Source organism: Poecilia reticulata, linkage group LG2 (assembly GCF_000633615.1).
Source record: "Poecilia reticulata strain Guanapo linkage group LG2, Guppy_female_1.0+MT, whole genome shotgun sequence".
Lineage (NCBI taxonomy): Eukaryota > Metazoa > Chordata > Actinopteri > Cyprinodontiformes > Poeciliidae > Poecilia > Poecilia reticulata.
Window position 1 is genome coordinate 38,267,300 of NC_024332.1, and position 19,866 is coordinate 38,287,165.

At 37.1% G+C, this 19,866-nt stretch overlaps 1 protein-coding gene across 6 annotated transcripts in view; it reads right to left on the minus strand.

The window, feature by feature from the left end:
• lrp1bb (low density lipoprotein receptor-related protein 1Bb) overlaps window positions 1-19,866 on the minus strand; it is a 316,436-nt gene that overhangs the window by 116,122 nt on the left and 180,448 nt on the right. For all 6 annotated transcript variants that reach the window (XM_008402891.2, XM_008402881.2, XM_008402905.2 and 3 more), the window contains exons 19-26: window positions 15,394-15,474; window positions 15,117-15,287; window positions 14,153-14,335; window positions 10,441-10,641; window positions 8,208-8,453; window positions 4,616-4,813; window positions 3,361-3,565; window positions 140-304 (exon numbers count right to left, since the gene is read on the minus strand). In XM_008402891.2, coding sequence (XP_008401113.1) covers window positions 140-304; window positions 3,361-3,565; window positions 4,616-4,813; window positions 8,208-8,453; window positions 10,441-10,641; window positions 14,153-14,335; window positions 15,117-15,287; window positions 15,394-15,474 — 1,450 coding nt within the window. The remainder of the gene's footprint in view (window positions 1-139; window positions 305-3,360; window positions 3,566-4,615; window positions 4,814-8,207; window positions 8,454-10,440; window positions 10,642-14,152; window positions 14,336-15,116; window positions 15,288-15,393; window positions 15,475-19,866) is intronic.

The window sequence follows — 19,866 nt, forward strand, 5'->3', positions numbered from 1 at the left end:
ATATTGCATGTCTTGCATAATTTAATGCCCAGTAGGAGAATAAGATGATAAAATTTCCTTTGGTGAAACTTTTGCAGTATTTAATGGCATATATGGATTAAACGGTGAGGATTTTTGCACACAATCTGAAATTACTAACCGTGCATCTGTCCAAACAATCCTTTTTTCTAAATGATCCAGTGTCAATCCATTAGGCCAGGCTCCAATCTCCATATCCTTAAACACAATGTGTCTCCCGCTCCCACTCATGGAAGCAGCCTCAATTCTTGGAAATGTTGCATCCCAGTCAGTCCAGAAGAGAATTCTTGAAACAGAAACAAGATGTGGCTGTTAGCATCTATTCTTCTTTGCGGCTGCTGAAGATGGAAAGCATTAAGGTACTGAATGCAATTAGAGTTTCTCATCATTATGCTCATCAAAGAAGGATAGAAAACAGTAATTATGGATATGGTATTTCATCTGTGTTATGCAACACAAACAGCAGTCCTGATCACTGCCCAAGAATTGCAGTGTTCCAGTGAAATTCTTAACCATCTATGATAAGTAAGCAGGTTGAGTTTTTTAAAACAATATTTTTCTAACAGGGGTGTTCTGATCACAGCTTTATAAAATCATTTCTGTTGGACTCCTTGATTAAGCTTAACTCCTAATACCATTTGATGATCTCCGATGGTCTACAGTTTGAGATTTTGTCAGCTGCATCCACAGAAAGCTACACGGTCACAAAAAACATAACCCAATAAAGCATTTATGTTTTGACAGCATAGCAGGTTTTCTGTTTATTATACTTGTTCATTTATTACGTTGGTACACTTTATATGTTTCAGCTTTAGCCACCCGTAGTTATTTTGTCTCGAGTAGAGTCTAATGTTCACATGGCTTTTCACAAAGATGTTTATTATTTACAGTAGTGCTAGTAGGGTTGCCAGTTCTCATGCACCATGCATCTTAAACCCATTCTGGACTCACTGACTTTTAAAGCTGGCTAAGGAACTTCAAAAGAAAACCAAGGCCCCATGTATCACTGACAGTGTGCAGCCTCTTTCTATCAGAGAACTGGCCATTCACTGTCAACTAAGTCATCCAAAATTAACAAGAAAATGGGTGCTCAAATTTAAATCACATACTGGCGACAACAAAACCGTGTTAGGAAGAAATATATCTGTACAGATCAATAGGCTTATTCACTTGATACGACCTCAGTGATCAATCACCCACTCCTTTGAGTGGATTCAAGTAATAAGATTAGAATTATTGCCCCGTAATGGAAACGCGCCTTTAGGTACCAAAAGTACCCATTAATCCTACTCTCTACAGTCATGAAATGTAGTCTAGTCATCCTTTCAAATGTGACCAAGTACAAAAGGAAGAGTGTGTGAGCATATAACTCATTCCTTAAAAGTGTTAAATTGATTTTTTGGGATGTCTGGGTTTTGCCAAAGTCTCCAACCACTGGCTTTCAGACGAAATTAAGCCAATGTAGATGCAGTATCTAATGAAAAATTGTTGTAACATTTCAACAGCAGAGAAAAATAGTTTTTTATAAAAGTTGCCAAAATCTCATATTTTTAAAAGGTTCTTTGAAGTTCTTATCTTTCACATCTTGCTGAGAATAGAATATAATTCAATCAGGCTGTAATTGCTAAATTAATGGGAAATATGTGTTTAAAGGTGAACTAAAACTCTTCAAATCTTACTTTGTGATACATCAGCAGGACACTCAAATTTAAAAGTCGCATATAAAGAAGGTACGTAATAGCTAGCTATAAAAACACAAAAATCTAATCAGTAAGACATTCATTGAATTATTTTTGTGTGTATTTTATAAAATAGGTCCCATTTTAAACACCTTACATCTGAAGGTTTCTAAGAGACAAAAGGTGGCTATTATTATCAATATACCAGGAGTGGTAATGGTTAAAGGAAGCAAATCAAAACTTTTCTGAAGGCAAACACAAGAACTCAGACTTATCCAAGCTAAGGGAACGGCACACATAAAAATGTTTTATACAATTTATATCTCAAGACATTGAACCAAATTCATTGTAGCATTAAATCTGTAAAACACACAAAAGTCTACATCCTACAACAGGTCTAGACAAAATGATTCATAATTATTAAGGTCCAACTCTAAGCACTATTGTAAATAAACCAGGCAGGCGATGTGCAAAATTAAGAATTGAAGCAACATTTTTCCTTGTTTTGACCACAATCTATACAGAGCATAAAAACTGAACATTATACTTTAATGGAAGGTTACACTGGTATTCAACCCTCTCTCTCAGGTCCAATACCCAGCTCAGGGAGCCACAGACCACTGATAACAGCGATGTTATGTATCCAAGGCAGAGGACTAGCTGCAAGGAGGTGACATCAGGTTACAGCAGCAGCAAACACCATCATTTTCTTTGCCCTACTTACACATCCCTAAATCTTTAAAATCTTTCTCTTACATAAAGAAGAAAACTAAGGAAGGAAAGATAGACCTAATATCTTGTACAACACATTCCTTTCAAAGCTGTGGCTGCTGCTGGACAACCTGCAGAATAGATTTTAACAATATTGCAAAGGTGCCACAAAAAAACATCACAGAGAGGATTTTTAGGCTGACAGTCACTTAGTCCTGGACAGGTTGAGCATCAGTCCTGCTGTGTCAAACTGTACTCTGAAGCAGTACCAGGACAGGGTAGCTGATGAAATATGATGTGGATATATCTAAGAACAAGAAAATGTACTTTCAAATTTGTTTTAAGACAATGTAGATAAGAAAAAAAGTTGGACCACTATACAATTCACATCACTATGCCTCATTCCAATAGATCCATTTTCCCTTTTGCAACAGCTTTACATGTAAACTTTAAACTATGCCATTATTCAAGCTGGAACTCTAGTCTTACTAGTTTCTGGCTAAGCAGTATTTGGTGTAGTCAGTCCTCTTTTTGCTGACAGCAGGGAGAATAAAATGTTTACTGTCAGACACAAAGATGGCTTTACAAACAATCTCCTTGTCCTACTCTGCAGGGGAAATGAGGACTGAATTTGAGGAATTATACCTAAAGGAGACCAATTCAAAAAAGAACAAGGTATTGCCTTTGCTTTTTATCCATAACAGCTGTAGTGTCGAGCAACAGAACTTTTATGGAACAAGAGCAAATGAGTAGTAGATTATTTGAAAGAGTTGAAATGGTATTGGAGTATTTGCTCCATGCGATTTTGATGTTCAGGAAAAAGAACCAATGCATTATTTTTAATGTATTCTATAAGATCATGTCTCCAAATCTTATGTAAGAAGCAAAATACATTGAAGTTCTCATGTGTTGAATTATTTCTGGTGCTAGCAGCAGTGGGAAAAAAACATACCCCTGTCCTGGGTCGAGAGCGATGGCTCGTGGATGCTCCATGCCTCCTGCGATCAGAGTGGTCCGCATTTCTCCGTTAAGCTTGGCCACCTCGATCTGGTCCAAATTGCTGTCAATCCAATAGAGTTTCCCTGTAATCCAGTCCACAGCCAGGCCCTCTGGGGTGGCTAGCCCATGCTGAACAACCACCTCAATACCTGCCACTCCTAAAACAATATTGACAAGACAATAATGTGACTGTACTGCAGTGACTTTGAATGAATTCATGGAAGATGGTATTCAGGGGAATGCTGTCCATCAGGTAAGAGTGTTGGGAGGCTGGATATAGCCATTTGACAAAGTGGGAAAATCTGTCTGGTGTCTTATGAAGGTTTCTTAAAAGAGTAGAATAGACCAAGCTGAGAGGTCAGTTCTGCATGACCACAGAAAGAGAAAAAAACTACCACTCACAAAAATACAAAGAGTAAGTTCTGATTGTATTTGAAGGACAGATAAAGTACCACAATACAGGTCTTTTGGCTCAATATTTTTCAGCTTGATCATGAGGATAAAAATAATGATATTATGAACTTACATCATGGGAGTGAAGTGCAGAACTGTGAAAATGTACTGCCCCCTTTAAAAAAGGTTTTATGTTTTTCTGTCACACCAGAGCTTGAGATAATTGAATACATTTTACTACCACATAGCAATAACCTGATTAAATACAAAGAGGAAAGAAGAGCATACTATCCAAAATCTAAATGCTCACTTTGTAGATCATAATTTAAATATGACTAACCACAAAAACAGAGCTGAATTTCATGAGCTGCATACAAGTTAGAATACTGCTAGAACTGCAGAATCAAGAAATTACATAAACAGACCCTGTATGACAGCATGAAGTTGACTAAAATGATCTAAATGCAATACATCATGTGCCTTTCTGAAGAAATTCAAGAACAGATTAGAACCGCTTTATGGTCTGGAAAAAAAACCCTAACCCCCTTTGACAAACATAAACATCATTTTAAAACTTCTTAAGTGTGACAAAAACTAAATTTTGCAAATGAGCAAAAAGTGTTTCATAGTACTGTAAAGACGTAAGAATATATATGTATCTCTAGTAGCTTTTTGAAACTATGCTGCGGCAATTCTAGAGAAAAAAAATCATAAAACATGGATTTTTAAAGTTTAGACATAAAAGCACAACCTCTTTCAAGTATATAACAAGTTTTCATGTACATCGATGCCCTTGTGTGTGCCCCAGTGCATACCACCCGTCTCTGAGAGCCTTCCTCTGTAGATCTTATCTTCCACCACATCTGTCCAGTACAGCAGGCTACGGTTAAAATGGAAGTCCAAAGCAATTGTGTTCCTCAGTCCCGGCACCAGCAGACTGTAGTCTCGCTTGTGAAGGTCTATTCGTCTTATCTCATGTCGGATTGAGAAAATGATGAAAGCTTCAAAAGGATCTAGTCGCAGAGAGACACACAAAAAACAACCGCAACAATTTTTCTTTTTTTTTTTTCCCAAAGACACGATACGGAACATCAGGTGGCAAACACAGAGATTTTAAGACTTGATAAATTGCGATTGTCTTCTCTTGAATCCATCATGATTTAATAAACAAGTACACTCCTTTTTATGCAGATAGGAATTCAGGTTTTGATGGGTCCAACTATATAAATGCAGTGCGAACTTGTACTAAAATTACCTTGGAATGAGACATTTACAATACAGATAAAATCAAAATACAAAAAAAGGAATGTTCATTTTATGTAACATATATAAATGTATGTATGTGTAATCCTTAGATGTTCAACTATAGATCATTTTAAAGGTGCATTGCTTTGTTGGAGGATTTACAGTCTTAGCTGCCACAGGCCAGACTGGTGCAAATAACAATACTAGAAGAAAAAAAAACTGAGTTGTTAAGTGACATTCCTCGTGTAATGCAGACAAACAAATGTTTGTTAGGAAGACCTTAAGGATGATCCCAACGTTGTCACACTGCCACCAAACGAGCCAGGTTGGCGGATTGATCGGTGTGTGCTGTTTATCATGTCTTTGACTTGTGTTAATGAATTAGAATGGACAACTCGATGAGTATTGTTTTGCTGTTTAAAAAGTACCTGTTGAAAATAGCAATTTTTAAACAGGCATTGAACATACTTTCTAATAAGTCCACACTTTTCTTTTTTAAAGAAAACATTATTTCCGCCTGTGACTAAATTGTGTTGTTTGAGGGCAGTTGGAAAGCCCCAAAAATCTAGTTACGTTTAAGACATCAGCTCTGGACCAGCTCTGCTAAAATTAACAATGTGATTTTACATTGTTATTGGGGAACATTAATAAAGTAGTAAAAAGGCTAAATTTATCTCTGATGATTCATTCTATTTATCATATTTTCCTGTGCAAGAAAGTAATTTGTACCTAAATCAGTATCCATCTGATTTTTTATAGGATTGTTCTAATTTAAAAGCAGAAGTTGCTTTTTTTTATTTCCTTATGCAAGCATATTTTTTTAATATTATTTATTCCCAGTCTGATGGCTTGCGTAGTAAAAATGGTTTCAAACATATTTCAGCAGTTTAAACCGCCATGTGTTGCACATTAATATTCATCAATTTCAGCCAAACCAATTTGTTGCCAAACACTCTGAACATATGAAAATAATTTCCCAAGAAGTAGATAGATACAGTTGTACATCCAGTCTTTTGAGGAATGTGTTTTGCAGGGGCTCAAAAAAGTTGTTAAATCTTACTGCAGGTTGATGATAAACAGTGTCTGAATATTATCCATGACTCTGCCTGCAGTGGTTTGTTTCAATCAGGAAGATTACTTTTACCTTCAGTGTAGCTCCTTTTCTTGGAAATGTTTGCTCTACCTAAATTCAATATATGACACCCATCTAAAACACAACGACTTATAACAACACATATTTTCAAAGCAACTTTTATGTAAGCTTCATGTTCAAAACACTTTTAAGGCAACAGAACTGTTTGCACACAAATATAATGAAAGCAATGTCCTTACTTTAGTCACTTGTTCCAGTTAGCAAACCAGCGACAATGCTTTCAGTGAAAAGATTTGTACAAACACATCTTTTATCACTGAGATGTGAAAAGCAGAGAAAGAACATGTGTGCCTGGGACTTCACAATGAATCTAATAACACCTTCTTCAACGTGAAATTGTGATATTAGTTTGCATGCAAAGACTGATGTTTGATTAACAAGTAGAGTCCCAATCAGCTTCAAACTAAAAATGGTGTATTATTTTCGAGTGTTAATGTATGATTAGAGCTGCAACTGCTATCCATCCCGGAGTGCAAGACAGAAGCAAGTCATCAAAACCGGGGCCATAAATCAGGATGTGACAAGCCAACAGCATCTGCGTCCCAATTGTACTTCAAGAGCTTTCTAGCAGTCTCATCAAATGGATTATCCAGTAGCAGCAATCAGTGGAGCAGAATCAAAATTTTTGATGTAATGCAAAAATTTGAAACAAAATTTTCGATAACACATCTGTTTTGTCGGTAAATATCTGAACAGCCAAGTAAACCATCAAGCTTTATAGTTTAGGAAGACATGCTTCCCTCAGTAAGCATCAATGCAGATAATGATAGGACTCATCATCACTATGGTGCATCTTAAAATTTTGAAATAATTTAGTTCAACCCATTCATTCTAAAACAGCATTTATTTCTGCTCTCACAATCACCTCTCCACCTTTTCAGCACTCACATAGTCAAACAAAAAATATGTCTGTTGTGCAGATTGACTTGAATTGTTTTGAAACACCTAGTGCATTGATAAGTTTCATTTTTTATAAGGAATACGATCAGATGCTGACCAGTTTCAATTCACCCAAGTAGTTGACCTGGCTGTTGGAAACTCAAAAAGTGCAAACTTTTTTATCCGAGTTTTTTTAAAAATGAAGTCAGCAGAATCACAAAAGTGTAGGTATGGAGCAGAGTCGCCCTGTACTCGCACTACCAGCCTCCTTTAGATACTCATCTTGCTTAAAAGGAAGATACTCAGTAATTTGGAAATTAATGGTGCCTAAATTAAGTAAGCGTTGCCTATTGCTGTTGTTAGGGCAAAGCTTTATTGAAAGTACAGTTGGCAAGCTGGAAGAATGGAGCAGAATATGTGTGAAGTACTATACTGAAAGCTAAAGGTGATGCTAATTAACCACCTAATATCAGCTTGCAGTGTTACTCAAAGAGCAGAAGGGCAAGGCAAGAAATATTACTTCCAAATTAAGTGAGTGTTTATTATACAGTATATTTTACTCAAGCCTTCCAACTGTGTGTCCATCTGTTGGAWATTGTTTTAAAACTACCCAATTATTTTGTGGTCTCAATCTTTAAATTTATTTCATTAATTGTGACTGAAGTGAAACTTACTACTTGGTGTTTTTAAATATGTCAAAGCCTATGTGTAAATCAAAGTGTAACTTTGCTTTTTTTTTTTTTTTAAGCAATAGTAAAACCCAGTTGTACAGTGATTGCTCTGACACACACTTGCTAGGTTGCCTCCACTCCAAATGTAAATAATTAATGACCACTCAAGACAGGAAAGCGAGAAAAAAACAAAACATTTTTGAGAGAAATTTGATTCGGCTAAGATGTGACAGGCTAACGCATGACAAAAAATAAAGATAGGAAATCAACCACAACTGTTAGATTTTCACTAAGCTAATATCTGCACTTACAAACAAAACCTAAAGAATTAAAGCTCATAGAGATGCCCTAACATAAAACTCAATTTTGCAACAGAAACAAACACAAAGCAGCAACTGCATAGCAACAAAACAGCCAGGGGCATCATGAAACAAACATTAAAAAGCAAGCCTCCGTTACCTATGCTGTGACAGCTGTCTCCATCTGCATCGAGTATCCATCCAGAATAACACGAGCACTTCACCGTGGTCTTGTACTGCTCACACACCTGGCTGCACTTCAGGTGACGGCTGCAGTAGTCCACTGCCTCGCATGTCTTGTTGCTTGAATCCAGGTGAAGTCCAGGGGGACAGGAACACACAACTCCTTTCCCCGGTGCCACCGTGCACTGGTGACTGCAGCCCCCTCTGGCTACAAGACACATGTCTGGGGAAAAGAGACAGGTAAGCAGTTCTCGGGTAAACTGCCTCAGACAGAAAAAAAAAACGAAATCTAAAAGTTTTGGAATGTACTTGTCAATGTTTGGACTTAAATCTGAGCTCAAAAAGATCAAATTTTGCTTGAAGTTAGCTTATATTCCTTAACACATAAAAAAATGCAGGTTTTCATAAACCCTTAATATCAAGGTTTTGATGGGTTTTGATAACATAACCAGTTATAAAGTTTAGGCAATAATTGCTTTTTAACATAAGAGCTGCATTTTTTTTTTTTTTTTTAATGACATATAGCTGTATTGACTCATTATATTTATCGGATATTAAAATCTGATTGAAGTGTGATGGAAAATAAAATAGATTAAATATGTAAGGCTCAAATACTTTTCCACAGTGCTCTGTTTTAAGTCTCTGACTTTCCCAAAAATAAAATGGAGGAAAAACTGACCTGGGGTCTCTTTATACGCCTTAATTAAGACCGTATTTTGGGATGGAATAAGATTATCCTCTCTAATCACCAAGAAAAAAATGTTTTTTGTCATGATTGTTACTGCGAGGTCTGAATCATGCTGAACTGGTCTAAATCAAGCAGACCCTTGAGGTTCCACTGAGCATAAACTAATAGCCTAAGATGAGCCAGCAGCCCACTTTTTGAGCCACAATAGTACTTCAGGGTCCTGCAGGAGCCCACTGAGGATTGGTTAGCAATGCTCTAGAAAATGAACCTCGATGTTTACACTACTCACTTTAACAGATTAAATTGCTACTGATAGTCACATGAGGGCATATTTTTGGTCTCTCTGAAGGCTTTTAGTGCACATTTTCCATTACCAGGAAGGACGATTTTCTTTATGTTGTGTCTTGGGTCTCAGAAACAACAGATGCTGGTAACTTGTCAAGCACCAAGCTGCTGTGTGTGGAAGAAGGGGAATATAAAAAAACTGTGCTGGGGCGCTTTCAGCAATCTGAACATCGTTTGAGAAAGAACAAGACGAACATTTTAAATAAGATATTGTACAAGTCACACATTGCCCACCTGGAAAATGGAACGTTGCCCTAACAGATCAAATTAAATTTTAAAGTTACATTGCATAGATATTATTTTCACCCTGTGAGGTTGTCTTTTTACAGTGTCTTGCAGAGTATTCACAAATGTGAAACATTTTCAAATGTTTTCAACTTAAAACCAAAGCTTGTATTTTTAGGAATTATGTCTGACGTTGAATTGTAGCTAGAATGCCTAAAAATTTAGTATTTTCTTCAGCTTGCAAAAACACTGTGTGTAGAGGAAAAGCAAAACATATTCATGCTATTTATGGTGGAAAATGGTGGTAAAATCACATTATGGGAATACTTCTACTTTATTGCTGATGTTCATAAACTGGTTCTGTTCAATCTGACAGACTGAACTATTTTGCAAAGAAGGATGGGCAAAAAAAAAAGTCTGTTAGCCTATCAAATAAAATTCAAGTTTTATTTAGAATGAGAAAACTTGAAAAAGCTGAATAAGTATTACAGCTTTTAAAAGGCCGACTGCTTTTGTTCATGTTTACGCTCTGTAGAAAATTGCAAATATAAAACGTTCACAACTTTTTCTACTTTCGTGTCAACAGATACTTAAATGTGCCATTTTGCTTTCAGGATAATGCACAGAGCAGTGAGGGTGCATCGGTTATTTTACTTGGCTACTGTTGACTTGCCAGCAGAGCTAAACCCATCAGACACCTTTGGGATGAATTGTAATGCAGCCTGTGAGCGTGATTTAACAACAGGCATTGAAAACCTTGGTGAGAGCCTTCCTGGGGCAGTGATGGATGTTACAACAGCCAACATAATCAAGGTGGTGGAAAGAGATTTTCAGTAAGCACCTGTAAAGTTTGCTATTCCCAATTCTTTTGGCAGAGTAACTATTTAAGGAAATTTTTCACCTAATGGGATGTGAAGATAAGATGCAAAACGATAAGGCAAAAAACAATTACCACAGATGGGTCCTTCATCCGAACGGTCAGCACAGTCGACTTTGCCATTGCAGATCTTATCAGGCGTCAGGCATACTGAGCTATCGTTGGCACAAGGGTACTTTGGGGGTTTGCAAACAGATGATTCACAGGACTCTTCATCGGATCGGTCCTCACAGTCAATGTCTCCATCACATACCCAACTCTTTGTGATGCACTTGCCTGTAAAGTATGAGAGGCTGATGTTAGCAGAGGCAGTTCAAACTTAAACGTCTCAGGTAAACATCAACTTGTTTTCCTAAACCTGTTTTAGGGCTCAGGCATTTATTTCTGTGCTAAACTTAGTTTTCTAAACTTTGTCCATTTTCTGACAAGAAACTGCTCGACTTTTTAGCTTTTCTCTAACTATAGATGCTTAAGAGGTTTTAATTAAATAAAAAAAAAAAAGGATGCTGAAGCTATGCAGATTTTGAGTTTAAATTGTCATTGTTTGTCTTTTAGGCATGATCTCACTTTTAACATTTTATTTTGTACTTGTGGGATTATAGCCAGATAACACTTGTGTAGTTAAATCACTTTATGTGAGATTGAATAAACAATCAAACCTTTCCATCTTTAAAATATGAATGAAACAATGGAAGGAGGGATGAATGAATGGATCCAAGTGAGCTGGTTTGTCATCAATGCTAAGGATTGTTTGGACACCAGAATGCATCATTTATTTTTCCAACCAAGGAAAAAACATCTGCAGAAGTTAATCTTTAATTAATCAAAATCAAAACATTTTTGCAGAAGACTTTCCATCAGTGCTCGTTACTGGTTTCTCCTTTCACAATTAAAAGGTAATTATTCCTACATGTTGTTGTAACTCAACTCAAGGTAATCTATTTTCTAAGAATGGGTAAACACTTTATTTTTCAATGTGGATTTATAAATCTAACACTTTCATTTCCAGGAGGGATTTTACACATCCCATTGCCTTCCATACAAAATGATTCAGACCACCAAACTGATTAATATCAAATAAGCATAATTTGCATAAAGAAGGGTGTGCTTTTATTTAGTCAGGGAAAGACTAGATTCAAACCAGTATCTTTTTTGGTCACGTCTACCAAATTTCAATCTGCAATATCGCTAATACTTCTTGGAAAATAATCGGGTGACAAACAAGACAAACATGGAACGTTTTAGAAAGTACACCTGACAAAAAAACTAATGGCAAAAAAACGTCATGCCACCAATCAAACATTGTCTTGTTGCTGCGGCGGCAACAAGATATTTTGCCAAAATTAATGGGGCTGTGAAAACTCCACAAAATTCTGAAAAAGGATGTCTGAATGACCGTCCATCACTCTTCCTGCAATGAAGTTAAATCAAAACAATTCTTCAAAGAACAGTTGGACAAAAATTCTCAACAGCGTTGCAAGAGCCACATTGTTACCGCCAATGCTGGTTACTGTTGCTGTCTAGGGTCACACAAACAGTCGTTACGTTTAGGGGCCAATTACTTTTTACACAATAAAAAAAATAATTACAAAACTACATTTTGGATTTTCTCAGGTTATCTTTTGCTTAAAATTTGTTCAGTGATCCGAAACACTTAACCGTAACAAAAAAAAAGCATAAACCAGAAATATATTCAGGGGGATAAATATTTTTTCAAAGCGCTGCATGTAAAACTCCACGCTGTTTTACCCAAATTGAACTTGAAGGTTTTTGCATATTGCCAGTGAAGGCACTCATCTCTTGTGGAGAGGACAACAGCACCAGTGCAGAGAAGTGTGACACAGTGGAATTAGAGTAATTAATAATTGTGTGGTCTAATCAACCCGTCACCATGCAGCATAGCCTCCATTCTTGATAAAAAGCTGTCTGGGGAGAAACGGCAAAAAGGTGAAGGGCAAAATTCAGAGTAACAGTCTAATTCTGGCCTTGATATAAAAAACATACCAAGTTTGAATAGATGGGCTCAAAACTGCCTATATTAAAGATGTCCTGATTGTGGGAACAATAGTTTACTGAACATTCTTTGAGAGATACACAGAAATAAAAATAAACTATGGAAACAAGTATATACATTTTTCTGTTTAATATAAAATAGGTGATGTTGAAAACAAATGAAGAAATGGGACGGGCCATGGGAAACGTAGGAGCAAGTTGCCACAGCATAAATTAAGAAAACAAAAACAAAAACCCATACATTTCTGATAAAATCACAAAAGCTCACTTTTGTATGCACACCTTCCCAGTAATACATGCTGGGGTGTGTGGTTATTGAAAAGTAATGTAAATGAACAACCTTAGTGACCACACCCATGTCGATGATCGGTTTTGGGGACAATTTTTCTGAAACTTTCAGGGTTTTTTCCTCACTGATCTGGTTTCCAGAGTGCCAATATTTAAATGGGCATATCTTCTTAATTTTTATTTATTTATTTTTTATGTGTTTGACATCACTGCAAAGCTTAGAACACACACTTTCTGAATCTGTAAATAACTCAAAGCGCCCCCGGGGAGATTTGCTCCTAGCTTTGTCTTGACCAGTGACAAATACTTGGATTTCCTGCTTTGAAAGAAGCTGGCTGGAGAGAAAATGATCTTAAGTTTGCTGAAATCTTGTTACATTTTCATTGTGACGGTTTGACAGTTTGCAGATAAACACAATAAAAAACATGCTGTCATACAGGACTACGGTAAATCTTTAAGCTTTTCAATCTAAGAATGAATTACAAAGTGCTTCATAATTTTAATAGATTGTGGCCTGGACATTTACGTCTCATTAGCTTTGTGGAAAATGTATTCAGAAATGATTTTTGATGAAACCATAAATAATTTTTACATTGCCAACTCAGCCTGTATTTCTTATTAAGTTAATTTGCTATTTTAGTTTTGTTATTCTTCCCTTTTAGAAACAGCTTCTGGCCTAATGCTTCTGAGTTCGGCAGTGTCTATTTTCTTGAGAAAGTAATTGAGGGCATTATTGGCATTAATTAATTTTGACATTAACTGATTTTCTTTCCCACTGAATGCAGTCTTGCCTTACAATCTTTGTGCCTAGGAGTGTCTCTTTTCTGTACAGAGGAATGCTTCCTTAATTTTATTTGCTATTCTTGTTCTACTTTCCCATAAATAAAAAAAATACTCCTAACCTAATGCTTTGAGCCATTTCTTCTTTTCTACATAACTTCTTACAACTTAGCTGGTTGCAGAGAGCCACTTATACTGAGCAACGTTCTGCTAGACATTAATTTATGTTACAAGGAAGTGGTTTCTCTCCATTGTAGCCTCATACGTGCAAATAATTCTTGAACATTTTAGCTTTTAGTACTAAATGCCAAAATGAGCGTGATTTAAGCTTCTTTCAATGTAGTTAAACAATATGAATTTGACTAATGATTGCCTTGAACAGGAACAAACTGAATTGATTTGAATTCCATTTGGACCAAGATTTGACATGAATTGGACTTGTTGTCTTGTGAAAGGCCTTAAGAGGACATTAATTCTGAATTGAAGCTTTGTTTTCAACAGGATTAATTTAAATTAAATGCCTTTTGTTTTGTCTTTTTCCATGCATGCTTAGTGAATATTACTTAAATGAAGAACAAGGACAATATTTCATAACATCTGAAATCGTAAGATTAATTAATTGACCAATAACTACCCAGCAAATAAAGCTGTTGTAGTGCAGTTAATTTTTTTGGATAATTTTTACTTCTGAGATTCCATTGACAACCTGTATCTTTGCAGGTGAACTTGGCCTTCGGGTCACACATCCTTTTGGTGCCCTCGCAGTCTTTCTCATCACTCCCGTCCTCACAGTCTTTGTCTCCATCACATCTCCAACGTTCAGGGATGCAAGTTCCGTCCTCAACACAATGGAACTCATCCCCACTGCATTCAATCACAGATGGGAGCACTGGAACAAAAGTAATCCAACAATTAATGCTTCACAGTTCCACTCAGCAGCATCACAATACTGAAACGCACAACAGTAATTGGCTTGTTATTTTTGCTTGTTAGTTGTTTTTTTTTTTTATAAAATATTCTTTTTACATTTCAAAAGATCTATTTATTGTCGCAGCCTTTTGCTTATGGGAAGTAGTTCAATTCCAAAGTTTGTTCGAGCTTGCTGCTTTGTTTAATAGTGGGTTACTAGATCAGCAATGGAGGATTTATTGGAATATAAAAGACATTCGCATCATTGTTCTGTTTAATAATACGAGTATGACAACAAATTCCCACAGGATGCTAATATTTTTACTTCTGTTTTTCACATAAAAGATTTCTGAATCACAACATGCCAAGAAGGTAATGATTTGAGACATCAATTGTGTGTTTTAGGTATTAAGTTGAAATCACAATTGATCATTTGCTTCACTAAAACCAAAACCTGGCTTTTATTTTCTCCGTCCAAACAAAGATGTAACCTAATCTCTTTCAATCCACTGAATACACACAGTGAGGATGGAGAGCGCAGCAGTTTACTTCAGAGTAGTATGATGAATTATCTCCACATTTTAGTGACAAGCAACTGAGCTGTGGTCCTTTTTCTAGTGTTGGATTAGCTCCCTGTAATAATTAGATTATATAGTTCAACTCCCATTGGTAAAAAGGTCTAACTATAGCTTTCTTTGCACAGTCAAAATTAAATAAATAAACCTAATCAACCCAGTTTAAAGAGAAACAGACATTCTTACATGCAGGTCCACTTCTGCAGGTTGTGTTCTCATCGCTAAAATCCCCACAGTCATTGTCACCATCACAAGCCCAGTCTGCTGGAATACAGCGCCCACTGGTACACTGAAACTGAGTGTTTGAGCAGGTCTGCATGCAGCCCACTTCATCACTGCCATCGCCACAGTCATCATCTGCGGACAAAGACAACATTCACAAAGAATATCAGAGGTGACGCGTTTAATACTAGTCAATGGGCATACTTGTTAACGAGAAAACTGGCTGATTAGTTGCGCTCACCTGAATCGCAGTGCCACTTGACACTGATGCAGCGTCCATTTGAGCAGCTGAAATCAGTGAGTGGCTGGCACGTAGGAAAAGCTGGGGAAAAGGAGAGGAAAAACTATATGTCAAATTAAAGAGAATCCAACTTGTATGAGTGGTTGTCTAGGAATACCCTAAAATGGCATTGTATGCTTTCATAATTTTAGAAAAAGGATGGTTTTCTGAAATAATTTGCACTGTGCTTCTCTTAATTTCAATTTACCTACAAGAATATTCCTTAAGAAATTCTTGTATGGTACAGACATTTGTATGATATGTGGTTCATAACACCGTAATCAATATTTCATATCTGGGTATATGGGTTAAATTTAGCATTAAAATAGCTTGCTTAATAAACCAAACTTTTATTTGGATGTTTTATTTCAGGGGTGAGACAGTCTTTGCCTGAGACTATTGTAGGGTTTGAACAGACTAGTTCGACTCAAGGACAAAACACCAAAACACAAGCTCTGCACAGTGTGGTATATGCAGTCTACTGCAGCGATGAATGTTGTGACCTCTACATTAGGGACACAAAAGCTCAGCTACGCAACACAGAAGAGACACCTAAATTATGTGGTTCATCTTCATCTCTGGGATGAGAGAAACTCTTTTGAAGGTAACAATATGCATGTTTTGGACATGGAGGACATTTGAGAGAGCAGTTAAGCAGCCAAAACCAACTCTAAACGAAGAGGTGACCTTAGTTTAAGCTTTCTTCAATGTTACTGTGCAGCCTTGAGTCATTTACGCCTTCTGAGATGAGACCAGATGAACTCACAAGTTAGCATGATTAAGTGATATATTTGAGTCATTAAGTGATTTTGTGAGCTTAATGAACCTATGAGTGTGACTGTTTCACTACAATTTATAAGCTTGACACTTCTAAGTCACGTTTAGAAGAAAAGTAGTGTTTTGGATTATGGTAAAACATTCAAGAAAAAAGGAGAAGTCCAGTTGCCTTCCATTTTAAACCCTTTGGATCACAGTGTCTTGGGTGGCCAAGAATCTACACCAACATAGAACCATATTACCTTCATTAATCACAAGTCTTAAATCCACTGCAATGCATCAGCTTTGTAAACCAAAACCCTCAGAAAGCTAGGGTTCAATTAGCAATCAAGAAACAGCTCATTAAAAATGTAAGCATATTTCTCCTGAGTATATTCATTTGTGTGTTATGGCCATTTTTGATCGTATCCAGACAGGAAGGGAGGGAGACAGAGAAAAGGGAGAACATGATCCAGGGCCAGGAGTCAATCCTTTTACAGCTGAATTATAGCCACTGTACAAAGGTGTGTCTGCTCTAGGCATGTGGAGCACTATCCAAATATAAGTCTAAAATGGAGGACAATATTTGGCGGCCGTTTAGTCGATTAAGCAATTTGTTTTTCTGAGAAAGTTAACTTTTAAATAAGTGGAATGTAGTCTGCAATAAACGAAGTACCATATTTTCCGCACTATAAGGCGCACCTTCAATGAATGGCCTATTTTAAAACTTTTTTCATATATAAGGCGCACCGCATTATAAGGCGCATAGAATAGACGTTGCAGTAGTGGCTGGAGTTACGTTATGCATCCACTAGATGGAGCTGCACTAAACGGAATGTCAACAAAACAGTCCAACTCCGGTCGGCGAGGAGAGCCTTCCGCGACTGGGCCGGGGAGTGGCCGGACGATGGTCACTCTTCTCCGTTCGAGCACAGCATGTTCAAGGTGAACGTGGTGCTAAATGACCTGCAGACGACCTGATTCTAGACGGTCGGTAGGTAGATAGGTGAGTCAAACTTTATTAACAAACCAGCGTTCTGACAACTATCCCAGCATGCACCGCGCGCTTCTTCTTCTACGGGTGAAAATTAAGTCGGCAGCAGCTTACCATAGTTGCTAGACCTGTTGTGGCTCAATATAGGTCCAGCGCACTGGATTATAAGGCGCACTGTTGGCTTTTGAGGAAATTGAAGGTTTTTAGGTGCGCCTTATAGTGCGGAATATACGGTACTTATATTTGGATATGGAGATAGTAAAGTCTCCATTATTCAGGCTGTAATGTTGTTATGCGGAGGAAAAGAGAGACTGACAAAAGTTTGCAAAGACTGAAAAAATATTATAAAAATCCCTGCAATTCATTAATCACTTATTCTCAATGTTGCCAAGAAACTATGGTCATGCTCTTCAATCTAAAAAGTGTCTATAGTGCTGATTTGGAAATACTTGCCAAATTCTTTGTTATTGATGACCCTGTTTATAAGTGGAAAATAATGTGAAATTCCACTTCTGATTAAAGCTTTGTGCTCATGGAAGCCTTGAAGTGCTGTGGTTTCTTTCAAAATGAGTTCTGTCTTCACGTTTCATCTGTTGCTCAATGCCTCCAGTCGCACAACCAGATGTAAAATACGCTTGGCCATGAAACAGAATGCAGTCTTCACACAAACAGCTTTCACCCGTCGTCAGCTTGCTATTTATTTAAAGACAGGTATGCAAAAAGCTTTCGATATTAATTTCCTACTTTCAATTTATCTTACAGTTGATTTTCCTGTCATCTGTCTTAGCATATTATGGGTTTTCTCATTTTTCTCTTTTTATTAACTTAACAGAAATCCATCGTGTCCCATTCCCGGCTTTGTCATCACCTGAGATTTAATAAAGAAAAATCTTATGAAATATTTTGGTTTACTTTAAAACATCATTTTTATTTACTCGTGATAGGGAATGAATAGGAAAACTAAATATTTTTCTGTTTTTGTGGGCTGATGACATTGTCAGAATCGACATATCGGCCTAATTTTTGTATACTCTGTACAGAAGGGTTATTGACTTCCCTAAGAAATGCAAGTCTCTCTCTCTCTTGAATTGATTTGTTGGCAGTCTGCTGTAGCTGCATGCTATGCCTTTGATGCTGAGGAGAAGGTGTCATTATCATATTAGTGTCATCTAAAGAACGCTGCATTTCCCTCAAATGTAATGGGTCTTACTGACAGGATGTGACTGCCTGGAATTTAACGTTTGTTAAGAATGGAGCACGAGCATACATAAATAATGAGGGTTTCAAGTAAACAGCTAGCATGGCTAAAAATGAAACACCAGTATCTATAAATAATGACGCCATCGAGAGAGTCCAGCAGAAGCCATTGTGTGACAACCACTAAACTACTGACAAACAAAATCCAAATTAACATCAATCTCGGAGGCAGCCACCACCGAGCTTCAGGTGCTCCAAAACCCACAGTAGCTCCACTGAAGCTAAGTGAGCTGCCAGGGCTTCACAGAAGAGTGCCTGCAGAGAAGCGATGCCTGAGGAAGCTCAGACAACAGTAAGGGGAGAGAATATGTTTTGCTGCACAGCTTGATTATGATTGAATGAAGCCGAGCATGAACTTTAATTACTGCTTTACACCCCGGCTGTTTGTGACTGCGTACTGAAGCGGCTTAGGACACACAAAGGGAGGCTGATGCGATATGGCACAGAGCAGCGTTTGGCAAACATCAATCACCGTTAAAGGGCTGATTTAATACAAATAGTGATTAAGGAGAATCTTCAAACCTTTTCCCTGATCCTTTAAATGTATGCTGCTAAGACATCTACTTCAACCTCACTGCTAAAAACAGATTTTGCACCCTCAAACGCCCCTTTACCTTCTCACATAATAAAAGGTTAAATGCATCTTCAAAGAGCTCTAAAAAACCTCGGGCCATCATAGTGTCTGATGTTTTTTTATGTTTTCTAAGATTTATCCAGAACACTGCAACTTTTAACTCACTGAACTCAGCTGACAGATTGTATAATATCACAGAGGCGCTACTTAAGAACAGTGAGCTGCTGTGCAAAAGTATTCTGTTTACGCAGCATCATTCCTTTAAGCTGTTGCCACCAGTGAGGAAGTGTTTCGTTTTTGGTCCACAGAACACAACATCAATAATTCAGCCTCAAAATTCTCTCAACGGAATGTAGTAATGGGTGTGAAAACAACTATGTATTCGAAATGAGTAAGTAGCTCTGACTAACATTCATTTTCATAGAGGTACAGATGACTAGTGCTTTGGTAAAACTCGAGCCTCTGCCAGCAAAGCAGGCCTTGCCGTTCTGTACAATTTAGCAGCTATTCAGAAATGAGAAGTTCCACCTGGGTGATTGTTCAGTTCTGCAGGTGGAATTCTAAAATTGCACTAAGCATAAAAACACAACAAAAGAAAAAAAAAACATCTCACTGCAGTAATTATCAAGATTAGTCTGTGAAGCAGCACATTAGCATATCATCACAAACAAACTGACCTGGTAATGGCTATAGCCTATAATGTAGCAGAGACACATACAGCATGTTTCTTGTAGCTACACTACAGTCCACAAGAATAAGTCATAGCATACTTAGAATATGGAATCATTATCTCAGAAGAACAAAAAATAAGACTTTGTAAATACATTTTCACACATATAGTTTGTTAAAAAAA